This window comes from Pelobates fuscus, chromosome 5, assembly GCF_036172605.1.
Source record: "Pelobates fuscus isolate aPelFus1 chromosome 5, aPelFus1.pri, whole genome shotgun sequence".
Taxonomy (NCBI): domain Eukaryota; kingdom Metazoa; phylum Chordata; class Amphibia; order Anura; family Pelobatidae; genus Pelobates; species Pelobates fuscus.
The window spans coordinates 228864272-228878334 of NC_086321.1; the positions used below are offsets into that span (position 1 = coordinate 228864272).

Genomic DNA, 14063 nt, shown 5'->3' on the forward strand with positions numbered 1-14063 from the left:
AATAAAAGGAATGTTTGGCTCTAATATATATGATCACAGTGACCAACAAACTCATTCAGGCTAACCTGATTTGTAAAAAAAAAATAAAAAAAATGGGGACTGGATTAAATAGTGACAGATCCTCTGTAAATGAGATACCAGAATGAGGAACCTAAATGAGAGATGAGTGAGATAATGAATGCCAGGGTGAGTCCCAGCACTGTCAGAGTAAACAGTGAGGCGGGACAGGGCATAGTCCCTTGTTATCAGGAGTATGAATGATGGGGAGGGCTGGCACAGCAGCCAGGGAGGCGGCAGAGAGGCAGGAGACAGGCTGACAGCAGTGCCTTACAGGGAAAGCAAGGGATACCAGCAGCAGAGGTGAGTCAGGTACATACCGGCCATGGCAGGGGGATTGTAATGGGGTAACATCGCCAGCAACCAGTGAGAAGGGAGGAGGCAGTCACCATCCATCCCTACACACTGCATCACAGACAGACAGATCAGTGCTGGCTGCCGCATTGGAAGAGACAGGCAGACACACTGACAGGGAATGCATTAGACTGCCCACTGTCTCCTGTCTGCAGCCGGGCACACGTTGCTCCCACCGCCCTCACTCCAGCATTGTCTTCCTATTGTCTCCAGTAACACAGGGCCAGCCGCCTGCCAGATCTGCCTCTCCGGGAGCCATCCTCAGCCACCCGCCCACACCGCAGCCACAGCCCGCACCGTCAGCCCTGCAATATGGGGAAGAAAATGAAGAAAGGATGCGACTGCAAACGGGTATTAAAAGAAAACTGGCTGCTGATCGCCACCGTGGTGTCTGTGGTTCTAGGTTAGTGTTTCTTCCATTCACTGGCCGAGGGTTTAATGATGGGTGTGAATGTAAATATGTGTATGGGGAAATGTGTACAGCCAGGGTTCTGCTAGTGTGATCATCAATCTACATCCCCTGCTAGGAGCTCCATAGAATCATTGGGAGTTATGGAATCTTGCTGTCTGTGCTAACATTCTATTATATCAACATACAGCAAATTATCTGCAGCATGCACCAAGAGCATGGAAGCCACAGCTCTCTAACAAGAATTACAAAATATATATATATTAATTTTAACCTTTTAAATTCAAGCAATGGTTGTTATATATGTGTGTGTGTGTTCTATTACATCATTACACCCATATATAAATATATGTATATTTGTTAAGAGGCAAGTGATATTAATAAAGGTGCCATTGTACAATACACACGTGCAACAAATTATTTGGTTATATGTAAGAGTGTTCTCAGTATAGTCATCCCATGAAATCAATGTATAAATAAATATATAAAGAAACCGATCATTGAAATGCAAGGCACATATTTTTTTTTTTTTAAATCTCCCACCTTCCAGCCTGAGAAATTTGCCAGGTAACTAGATCAAGCAGGTACCTCTCCTGTTTGAATAGATAACTCAGACAGCTAGTTATGTGGTTTAATGCTAACATCCTGGTGAGTCCTAACCTTTCGTATTAGGGTTAATCATTAAGGTGTTAATTATATGGACTTCAAAGTGAATTTGAATTGATTTTCACATTTTAGGCCAATATAGCAAAATTGAAACAAAATCTCAAAGTCAGCTATTTAAATTGGAAATTCACTTTGAAATCCCGTCAACTTACCCATTGGTGTATAACCATGATAGGTCTAAGGTCTTCCTTAAAAGTCAAAATGGCAAAACCCATATTGAGAAGACAACTAATGGAACAGATTGCAGAAACGTACATAATCCTGTATTGGGTTACTTGTTGATAAAGCCCGTGCTAGAATATTTGCAGCTTTATGTTGACTTACGTAACTGTTCATTTTGCTTTTTTTTCTTTTTCTTATCTTTTTTTTGGCCCCTTTTCTTCATCAAGCAAAGCATTTTAATAGATTTGAATAATAGTGATTGCTGTCTTGCAGTTCCCACTAGCCAACTATTACCTCCAATTCACATCAGCCTTTTTAATTCTCCATATGTTTTCCATTAATAGATTTCTCCATACCAACTTTCAGGTTTTATTTTTTCCATGCTAAATACTTTTTTGAAAATATAAGGTCAATTTCACATTTTAAAACATTCCAGCCCATCTATTTTGGCCTAAAATTTTTAATTTATTTTGAATTCTCAATGCTGAGAATCCTCACTTGAGAAGAAAAAACAGGAACTCTGAATAAATACAAAAGTCAGAATAACAGATAAACAAGCCTAGATCAGGGTAGGAGAATGCAACAGCATTAGAACACTGTACCAGCAGCAGGCAGGAACGAATTTCCGATTTTGAAAAATATTCCAAATCAGCTTTAGTTACAAACAGTAAATTGTAAATAGAAATAATAAAAAATAAATGCACACAAGCAAAGTTTTTTCACTAAATTCTAAATATTCAGGTGATATCTGGACACGCTAAATCCTTGAATTGTTCTATTTTGTTTGAAAAACAATAAAATATGATACATACATTTTTTTTTTTTTTATTTTTTTTAAACAGCCAAGCTATAGCCGAGTTTGATAATTTCTCCAAATCAGCTCTGACTGTTCCCTGTTCAGATTTCAGTTTGCTATTATCCATTCTGGTGAATAATCCTGATGATGTTATCCCAATAATTGATATATATTGATTTTCTTCATGTTTTTTCTCTTACATAATTATCATCATATTGTTTTATATTCACTCTGAGGATTTCTTTGGTTTGTTGAACACAAGAAGAAGGATGAGTTGTGCATATTGTTATACATTTATTCGTGCATATATCCAGGGTCATTTCGGGATTAAGTGGCTTCTTAGTGGCAATGATTTACCTGGCGTGTATCTGTAGGTCTGGTTATTAATATATAGCACTAGGTCTGTTCACTGTGGTTCAGCTGTAGGTCTCTCTAAGATCTCTCATTAAGATGGGCCAGTGGACCTGTTAAGTAGTAGGTCTTTTTTAGTTTGTATAAAGATGCTTATCTACAATGTTTGCTACTAATGCCCTGGATCTGCAGAAGTTGAAAAATTGCTTGTTTTTATCAAGGTCACTTCAGCTCATTGAAGTGGTCTGAGTGCATATTCCCAGGTCCCTTAACCCTGCAATAGTAATTATTGTAGTTATTGAGAAACTGCAATAATTACTATCCGAGGTAAACTAAACCTCTAGTGGCTGTCTACCAGAAAGCCACTAGAGGGACTTCCGGGTCGTTATGCTGGACATTCTCTTGCTATGCATCACCTGAAACCCTATAAGAAAGCATTGTATAATGCTTTCCTATGGGGCTGTTCTAATGTGAACTCAGCCATTGGCGTGCATGCGCATTAGTTCTCCACGCCAGCTGATGTTGGTGAGAAAGGAGCAGAGGCTGAGTCCGAGCCAGCGGCGAGGGACATTGATGCTGTGCTCAGGTAAGTGACAGAGAGGGATTTTAACCCATTCTGCACCACGGTGGGGGAGGGGATATAGGAAGCTATAGTGCCAGGAAAACAACTTTGTTTTCCGGGCACTGTAGTTTCCCTTTAAGTGTTAGGAAAACAAAGATGTATCCGTTGCAACAATCCCCCCCTCCCCCCTGCCCTTCCCCCCCAGAAGAAAGTAAATAGTTAAATATTCCTTTTTCATTTACATGATTTCAGCACCAATGTCTCTTAACATTAGTTTGACTCCTACTTCATCAAAGTCCGCCTATGGGGAGTACTTAATGTGCATGCACGGCAAGCGCTGCACACACATTAGGCCTTCCCCATAGGAAAGCATTGACTCAATGCTTTCCTGTGGAGTTTAAAAGACACTGGACGTCATCATGCAAAGCGTGAGAACGTCCAGCGTCATTTTACTTATTCAAACTCCGTGAAAGGCCAGGAAGCACCTCTAGGTCTATTCAATAATATTCAGCTCTAGATTTGTTTATTAAGGTTTATCTCTAGGGGGTTATTCACTAAATTTTAAATTGCTGAGACTTGATACAAGAATGACCTATTTTAGGCCAAAGCTGTTTAGTTAGAATCGGAGCAGAGTTGAAGTTTATTTTGCAGTTCCTTTGTTAATTCTGCTTTGTTTTCTCTGTATTCTAAAAGAAGCACCAAGCCGTCTAGATCAGCACGTCCTACCCAGTGAGTCAGGATGCAGAATTGGTCCCTATGCAAAATAGGTCCTTATGCTGTTTTAGTTTGTCCACAATAGTTTACATTGTCACAAATAGGTTGCATTGGTTACTGTAGTCAGTTTGTTTTACCTATTGAATTGTAATTTACTATTAAAGAATAAATTGCCAAGCTAGGCCTTGTAAGTGTTTTGTGTCCCTGTTAAATAAAGGTTTGAAACCTCTGCTCTACATCTGACTGTCCTGTTATCCAGTGTTATGAAGAATTAAATCCATAGTTTGCTGCACCTGCACATTGGCTAATTGTCCCTGGTAATTTCTAATTATAATAGGATGCACACGCTTGTAATATTGTCACATGCCAGACAGAAATCTGGAGCACAGAATGGTCACTATACAAACTAGTGGATGAGGAGGCAGTTTAAATATTGGGAGATTTGTTCAATAACCTGGGTTGTTCGGACGTAAAGGGAATAGAACATTTAGGCTGAAAAATAGACTTGGCAAATAGTTTTCCTTAAATTTTCATTTCCTTACATTAATTCCAGGCTGACAAATACATATTAAATACATAAAGGAAATTCTAGGAAACATCTTGCTTCAGGATGAATGAAGAATACGGCAGATTTTGGAAAGTGAAGTGTTCACTCTTACTCTGGGAACACGTGTTGAATATCCAGTTTAATTATGGGAGCTCGCACGGGGAGCTAGCAAGTTTATTTTGGTGACAGGAAAAGAAAGAAATGTTACCAAGGAGGGAAGAACAATTAAATTAAAAACAATCAGATTAGACAAGCTGAATAATGAATAAAAGTTGGATATTACGTAAACAAACTAAATGGTGTTAAACAAGTGTTTTGTTTACTTGTTTTATATTCCTTCTAATGAGTCACTGCTGCTAAAAAATAGTGTGTTGTATTAAAGTGCAAGACCCTGAAGGTATGGATTTCGTAACTTTATTTTGCACTCTTATATTCCATTAAGAGTGCGCATGTTTGTTAAGAGAATTCCACATGCTTTAAAAGTGGTCCTTAACTCAAGATATCTCCATGGCACTTAACACTCAAGCATGTTGCTGTTATTCGTGTGCTGTAGACACTTTTATATGTGTTTTTATATTTGTTTTAAGAGACTCCTGTATTTACCCTTATCATTAGCAATATTATTAACAGACATGGGGGAAAACACAGGGCTGCTTGTCATGGGAACAATGTGTACAACACCAATAATTACTTATAAGTGAAAGGAAACTAAAAGGAGTGATGTTGGGGATAAGCTTTGTCAGCATGGTAAAGGGACATTTGGGGCTAATAAATAAGTTTTCAGCTGCAAAGTCAGTAAATGTTAGTCATTGTTGATAATGTTTCTGTGCACAGTGACTGAGATGGCAGATAAGATGTGGTAAAGCCCTTTACAGGTGCAGAAGCAGACCCAAGAGAATACCAATTTGGAAAGAGAAATTTCGAGAGACCTTCAGTGGAATAGTCAGTACAGATGAGGGAAGATTGCACACTGATATGAAATAGGGTGGGGCGGATGCTTTTCTACTCATGTGGCAGAGAGATGTCATAAGAGACAATGTGGAATTAGGAACTGATATAGTGAGGGACAAGGGGAAGGATGTGGGAGGAATAAAGGGGACAGTGAAAATGGAACTGATATAGAGGATAGATGTGAAAAAGGCAAAGGGTAGGTGAAACTAAAAATAGAGAAGGAAAATTCGTATATAACGGTAGTTATGATATGGGGGAGTAGAGGTGAGAAAAGAGCTGTATATGGAGATGTCCACTCGCTGACAGGAGACTGGTATGCTGGAAGGAAAGAAGGGTGAAATATCTCAAGAGAAGGTTGGAATAAAAAAATAGAAGTGTGGACAATACAGTTATAAAAAAGAAGAAAGTGATGTAATATGATAAAAAGGGACTTGATCTTCACCAAATTGTCATATGGCCTCAGCATTGTTCACCGTCTCGGTAGTAGATCGTCATGGAAAAAAAAAAAAAAATCTTAATCTTGGTGACATCACCACTCTGATGTATGACCATGGCAGTTATAAACAACATTTTCTCTCTCGGTAGTATCCCTTTAAGACAACTTAGGCTCCTTGCGGTATTGAAAGCTTGCTTTCTAAATCTATTTTATTAACCATTACAGGTACCATCATTACTCTCCTTATCTTATGGAACCAATACCATTGTAGCATCCCGTAGTGGTTATAGTACTTAGAGTGCACCTTTCAAATATGCAAATGCACTTGTGTTTCTGTTGTGTTTGATGTCACATTTTACAGCTTGTGCTATATTTTTAAAAAATAACAGTATGAATGAATTATTCTCTTTGAAACTTTTATTTTAGTACATCAAATTTATAACACCAATTGCAATGAATGTCATTTACTTTATTTTCTGCTGTGACACTGCAATTTATTGGTCTTATTTTAAACATAAAGCACAGAGAGTGTCACAGCTCCTTCATATTTTTCAGGCACTTATGTAAGCTAGCATACCACTGCAAACAAAACAACTTATAAATATATATATATATAATGATCAGCCACAATATTAAATAGGAGAAGTAAATAACATTGATTATAAAATTACAATGGCACCTGTCAAGGGGTAGGATATATTAGGCAGTAAGTGAACAGTCAGTTCTTGAATTTAATGTGCTCAAAACATAAAAGCTGGGCAAGAGAAAATATCTGAGTGACAAGGGCCAAATAGTGATGGCTACACAACTGGGTCAGAGCATTTTCAAAACAGGAAGTCTTGGGGCGTGTTGCCAGTATGCAAGGATTAGTATGATTAGTACCTACTAAAAGTGATGCAAGGAAGGACAACCAGTGAACCAACGTAAGAGTCATGGGCCGCTAAAGCTCATTGACATATGTGGGCAGCAAAGGCAAGCATATCAGATCACACAGAAGAGCTACTGTAGCTCAAATTGCTGAAAATCTTAATGCTTTTCATGATAGAAAGGTGTCAGAACACACAGTGCATTACAGTTGGCTGTGAGCCACAGACATGTGAGAGTTCCCATGATGACCCCTGTTCACTGCCGAAAGCGCCTTAAATGGGGGACGTGAGCATCAGAACAAGACCACAAAGCAATTGAAGTAGGTTTCCTAGTCAGATGAATCTTGTTTTCTTTTAGATCAGTTAAATGGCCAGGTGCATGTGTGCCACTTTCCTGGGGAGGAGATGGCAGCAGAATGCACTATCGATAGAAAGCAGACCAGTGTTACCCTCTGGGCAATGTTCTTTTAGGTTACTTTTACACCAACTTAGAGATTGTTGCAGCCCATGTACACCCCTGAGGGCAATGGCCTCTTTCAGTAGGATAATGCACCCTGCCAACCTGCAAAAACTGTTCAGGAATGGTTTGAGGAACATGATAAGAGTTCAAGGTGTTGCCTTGGACTCCAAATTCTCCAGATCTCAATCCAATAGAGTATCTGTTGGATGTTCTGGAACAAAATATCTAAATGATAGAGGTCACACCTCACAACTTGTAGAACTCAAAGTATCTGCTGCTAATGTTTTGGTGCCTGATACCACAGAACATGTTCAGAGTTCTTGTGGAGTCCATGTCTTGACGCATCAGAGCTGTTTTGGCAGCACAAAGGGGACTTAAACAATGTTAGGCAGGTCGTTTTCATGTTCTGGCTGATACGTGTGTGGATAATATATATTATTTTTAAACTTATTGAGAATTACATCCAATTGTAACATTCAAATATTGTCAAATATTGTTATCTTTCTATGGTATGAGTTTTGAGAATTATTGTACTGTGAAATAAACAGTGCTATGACAACAATTAAGCTGATATGTGACTTTCTGTTTGGTACATATTGTCTATAGATTAAAAAGGAGTCAATGAGTTTTGTTTAAGCACTAAATGTGTATTCATGGAGTCTTGGAAACTAAGGCGAGGTTATGATACAATGTAACAAGTTATTTACAAATTGCAACATGATGCTTTCAGTGAAACAGACTGTACAGTTTTTGTGCAATGTACCAAGAATATAATATTTCACAATTTATTGGGATGCCATTTACTAAAGCTTCTAAATTGCTCCTGATCTGGTAAGTGCTGAGATACATAATAAGATCTCCAGCGGTTATCAACTCTGGTATTGACTAAATGCAGAAAAGAAGATGACTTTTAAATACACAAATAGGACTTTGCAAATAGTCTGCTTTATAACTAGACCTTTGTAGATGTTTGGGGTGAACTGAAAATCAATTTTTCAAATAATTTTAAAAATAAAAATGATTTAAAAAGCCACTGAATCTGCATTGGACAGAAGATTGTAGACCTCCATATCCTTTGTTTAACTGCCCCTATCTTACAACTCTGGAGTTGGGGATGCAATCCATCGCTGCCCAAGCCCCATCAGCTAACCTGCATGCATGTGAGGTAGTACCATTCAATAGAATAGGGCCCAGGGATAGGCAACCTTTGGCACTCCAGATGTTGTGAACTACATCCCCCATAATGCTCTTACACCCATAATGCTGGCAAAGCATCATGGGAGGTGTAGTCCAAAACATCTGGAGTGACGAAGGTTGCCTATGCCTGGAATAGGCCTCTTATTAATAAGAGGTCCAGTGGGATCTCCACATTTAATACTATCCCACATGTAAAGGGTCATTGATGGGTTAGCTGCCTCTAGATTATTACAGTATGGGTGGGATGTATTAAGTGGGCCTTTTAATTTTTACATTTATTTTTTTTCAGCTTTTACACCACTGTCTGTGGGGCAAGAGTTTTGCAGTAGTTTCCAAGTTCAGTTTTCAAAGTAATCTATTTATGTACAAATATATGCTTGTGGCTGCTAGCTTGCAATTGAATGATGTTCAGGTCTGGCCATCAGGAGATTTTAACCTGGTATCCAAAACTTGGTCAGCCAGATAGGCTCAGTTGAACATATAAGGAAGTCACCAGTTTATTAATTTTCTTTGGCAATTGGTGACTTTGCAACTAAATTTCCTGTAGTAAATAGGTAATTTGGAGAATTTGTTGAAGATGGCTATTTCACCTAGCATTGTGTAAATTAACTGCAAAGGTTGTGCAACTCAACATTTAGTGGATGGACCCCCATGAGAGATCTGATGTATTATAACCTAGTCAATTACATTTAGTGTTTCATAGTTTTATGAAACTAGCCAACATTTTCTTAATTGAGGCCGATGAAAGAAATGGTTTTAGAGGTAGTTGATTCACTTAGAAGCAATTTCAATATTCTAAAACCAACTGCTCTACCTTAGTGTAGGGTAAAATTCTGTACTGATTAAGCTTAACTGTTACACATGGAGTGTGTCAGCTTCTCTGTAAATGGTGAAGTCTGTATTCACTACCTACTCAGTGATGTGGAACTCTGAATGTCAAGGGGTATTGGACAACATAAATATCCCAAAACGTCTCCCATCATTTACATAGACATTAACAGGGCTTATAAATATGGAAACTGCATTCATAGTGCATATACAATTCATTTAATCAACTGCATCTTGTCAGTCTTGCTTGTTGGTTTGTCATTCACACAGACTCCTTACACATTTCACCAACTTACATTGTCAGCATTTGTACAAAAATGTTTTTGCATGGATCATGAAAAAAAAAACACTAATTTGGAAATAAAATAAAGTCTTAGGGGGAATCTACAATGAAAAAGTCAAATAGACATTGCTTTTTTTATTTGAACATGAAATAACCAACTAGAATGTGCCATAAAATATATAATCCTTATGGCCTATCCCATGCTGTTTATATAGAACTAGAATAATCTATACTCTAGACTCAAAGGAAAATGCTTCATTTACTACTAAGTCAAATAATATGTGGATTATCAAATATTTCAAGGGAGATCAAATAAGAGTTGAATGGACACATTGCAAACTATGTCTGTTTCCCAAGAGTGTGTAAGTATTGGGCAAATAATCTCTGTATTTGTTTTAATGTCTGATTAAATCTGATCTTAGGGGAAATTGCAAACTATTGAATACATACATACACCAGATGTGACAGATAAAGCACCTTCATTGCTGTGCTTGTATAATACCTTGCCTGCATAAGCAAATAAAAGGTTGGACAATTCATTGTTTATGGTTCTGACCGAGAGTTTGAGTCTAAATTGAGTACTTAGCAAAATAAATGACTAGAGCTGATTTACCGTGTTACACTTTAAATGGACATTCTGTAATTAGGCTCCAATACATCACATTTTCTGGTATGGAAAGTGGTTACAAAAGACTAATATGATAATTAGCCGGGTTTGTATTTATAAAATTGTATTTATTAAATCCACTTCCGTATTTTATTTATTATGATTATATTTTATTTTATTGTTCTTGTTAACTTATTGACAGCCAATGGACTTTCAAGATATCATTTTATAATCCACCATATTGACATAAATATTGCATATACTTTTGTACTATGCACCAAATATTCAGTAAAAGAAGTTATATCCAAATTATGTATTTTAGTCCGTAATATACCGCTATTGGCAGAAATAACAAGAGTATTCTATTGAGCATAAATTGTATCCTCGACACATCTGCAAATTGAATAATATCTAGAGATTTGTGGACAGTCATACATCTCTCATACTCAGGGGCTGTCCAGAACCACCATGTTTTCTGGAACACACATCATGTATACATATGATGGGCAGCACATGAAAAGGTGTATTAGATAAAGCAACTAAGCAATGAAGTATCCTGCAGAATATGCATTATACATACTGCGGGCAACTGTTTTCATGTGTTTTCATAATTATGACAAACATATATTTTGTCCATGGAATCATGGTGGATCTGGTCACCCTGCTCATACTATTAAAGTTGGATTTGTGCCATCCTTACCAAACTCTTATCAGATAGTATTGGGGTTTTATTTATTATGTCACAAATACAACACATACATAATAAAATATCTGATGATACCAAGCTGAGATAAAAGGGAGGGTGACTGTGCCAAGTATGCCTGTACTATATGCTTTTTAATAGAACACTTTGTGATCTCTCCAATTTATTAAAACCTACAGGTTTCCACTTTATTTGTACTTTTTGCAGTTATAGAGTAATAAAATTATAGACACACATTACAGACTTTCTTTAAAGTGACACTATAGTGTTAGGAATGCAAATCTGTATTCATAACAGTATTGTCTTTATCTTCCTAGTAAGTTTTTTTCCACCTCCTTGCAACGCCGCCATAAAAAAATTTGTGACCCCTAACTCAGCTCATGGTCAGGGCCCCCAGGGGCCCGCCTCCAAGCCCGCCCATGGGGACCGCCTCCATATCCCACCCACAGGAATACACACACAGACACAAACACACGCACTGATACAAAAGGACACAGATACACACACAAAGATACACATACATACTAACAGACACATACTGAAACAGACATAAACACATATAGGCATACATACTGACACACACCTACTGAGATATACACACTTATACAGACACACAGACATACATAGTGACACACAGACACATACTAACATACATACAGACACACACACACACACACAGATAAGGACATACATACATACAGACACAGACATACACACACAGACATACACTCATAAAGACAGACAGACATACACACACATTGACATACACATTGACATACATGAATACTGACAAATATACTGAGAAACATACACACTGACACACACCGCTCACATTTCAGCCACCCTCCTGGAGTGAGGAGTGAGCTGGGATGAAGTGACCGGCCATCACTTCCTCCCAGCAGCACTTGCATTGCAGATGCAATTTTTTTAAAGGGGTCCGGTCGCATTATTATACAGTCACAGCGCTGACCGGGCCTCTGAAGATATAGGGCCCATCGGCGTGAGGGCCCCAGGGCAGCTGCACTGGTGGCAGTTCCGCCACTACATGTGGGGGCCATCATGGTTGTCACCCCCTGATGGTGGCCCTGCCCCCTTGTGTGCACTGTAAATAAAAAATAAAATAAAAATTTAAAAGTACTTTTCTCCAGGGCTGAGTCTCCTTCTGCTCTTCCTCGCAAGATGCCTCCAGGATGACTGACCACTCCAACTGACCACTCCAATGTTCCTCATTGAGAAGCACTGGGGACTGTAGGCGCATGCACAGTGATATGAGAGCTGGGAATTAACTGTACAGGGAAGTAACTATTCATAGGTCAGGGAGCGTGGCTTGAAACCATCCTCCCATTCCTTCTTATTAGTAAAATAAAAAATTTGGGGGGATAATTCAAGGGGGAACTACTGTAGGCACTATAACAACTTTAGTAAGATGAATGTGTTATAGTGAGTACAGTGTTCATTTAATGCCATAAACCTTTCTTAAATAGATATTTGTCTTTGCTGTTAGAATTACCTTATTAGGTGACACCTCCCGTAGGGCAGGTGTGCACATCATGACTTTTGGCATTAGTTCAAATAGGACTTTGTTGTGCTTAGGTGACTTAAGCCTCAATCAGGATTTTCCACTTACTCGATGAATTTAGTTTCTGGCATTACACATGCAATGTGTCATGTGATTAATTTCTCACGCGATTACAACAGATTACTTTTATTATATGTCAGAACTGGTCTTATAAAAGAAAACCAACAAGTTAATGTATTATCTTTCTCAATGTTACACACCAATGATGTCTCCATATAAACTTTTGCAACTGTTGAGAAACAAAATATAATTAGTTTGAACTTACTGTAAAACTCACCACTGCGGCTGTCACCATAAGAGCTGCCATCTTGTTTCCATGATCCCATCAGCTTTGAGTCACCAGTTGTCTAATGTATAATTTTGCATGGAAAATCATGCATAATGTGTAGATGTAAATGGAACCTTTTGGAATGCACAGGTGAATGTGTTTGTGATCTGTAACTGCTTAACTGACTTGGTATGAATTTCCTTGCTTTCATGCATGCCACAACTTTGGCACACCTTAAATTCAATGCACATTATGTTCTGTTAGTGCCAGTAGGTCTACATTTCTGATCTCAATGGGGGAGAGCAGGGCGACTGGTATTAGAGCTCAATAACAACAGTCTATTGAAATTTTTGCAGATAAATAATTTGGAACGTTTTTCTAACAGTATTTAATCATTTGGCAATCTTATTAAACTGCTGTTAATATAAAATCCTAGACAGATGAGGTATTTGGAAAATCATGACTATAGTGAAATCTATTTTGTGGGTGGGATTTAAAAAAAATTTTTTTTCAAAAGTAATTGTATAAAAATCATAGTGAAAAGGGTACCGGTAATAGCTGAAATTTGTTTCACCATTTTTACAATATTCATAATATGTGATGAGTTATATACATCTAAAGCATAAAAAGTTCCACCTGTCCTTTAAAAACATTTTGTGTGGATGCATGTAAGTGTAAGAGGGAGTGTAAAGTCCAGTACATTTGTGGAAGAAAGCCAAAATTGCTCTGGTTCTTAACACACAGCAAGACTAAAAGATCCTGGCAGTTAAGTTTACTATACGTTTTACTTTCACATGTGAGCTGGAGCTGTCTGAGTAGGTGAAGAGTTTATTTTATTAAAGGGTTAATCTAAGTACCATAACCCAGTGGCATTGTTATGGTACTTTTTAGCAGTAAACCAAAATGTTTAAATGTCTATCTGTTCCTGTCCAAATCAATAAAATAAATTGCGTATATACGCTGAAGTAATTAAGTCTGACACACAAGGTTCAGGTTAAAATAACTTCGAGAAAATTTATTGGCAAGTGATTAAAAAGCGGACACGCAGGTCCTTTTAAGAGACATTTTACGTCATCATTGCTTATTAGAATATCAGTAAATAAACATCATTAATTGGATTAATTGTCAAGTGTCTGGATTAGTGTCCACCTATCAATATTATTAATTGGCTCAAAAGACTAAGTGGTTAATCCCGTGTCCACCCACCAAGAGGTGGGATTGTTCTGGACACGGGTGGGGGACAAGGGGTCTTGAGCGTCATTTTACA

The 14063-nt window shown here is 37.9% G+C and overlaps 1 protein-coding gene across 2 annotated transcripts in view; it reads left to right on the forward strand.

Annotated features, from left to right (window-relative positions):
* The first annotated feature begins 271 nt into the window (after positions 1-271).
* SLC1A1 (solute carrier family 1 member 1) overlaps positions 272-14063 on the forward strand; it is a 75966-nt gene continuing 62174 nt past the window's right edge. The window contains exons 1-2 of one of the 2 annotated variants that reach the window (XM_063455090.1): positions 272-364; positions 633-814. In XM_063455090.1, the coding sequence (XP_063311160.1) occupies positions 724-814 (91 nt within the window). In that variant the 5' untranslated portion in view covers positions 272-364; positions 633-723. Of the gene's footprint in view, positions 365-624; positions 815-14063 lie in introns of both variants that reach the window. The other variant, XM_063455091.1, reaches the window with a different exon arrangement.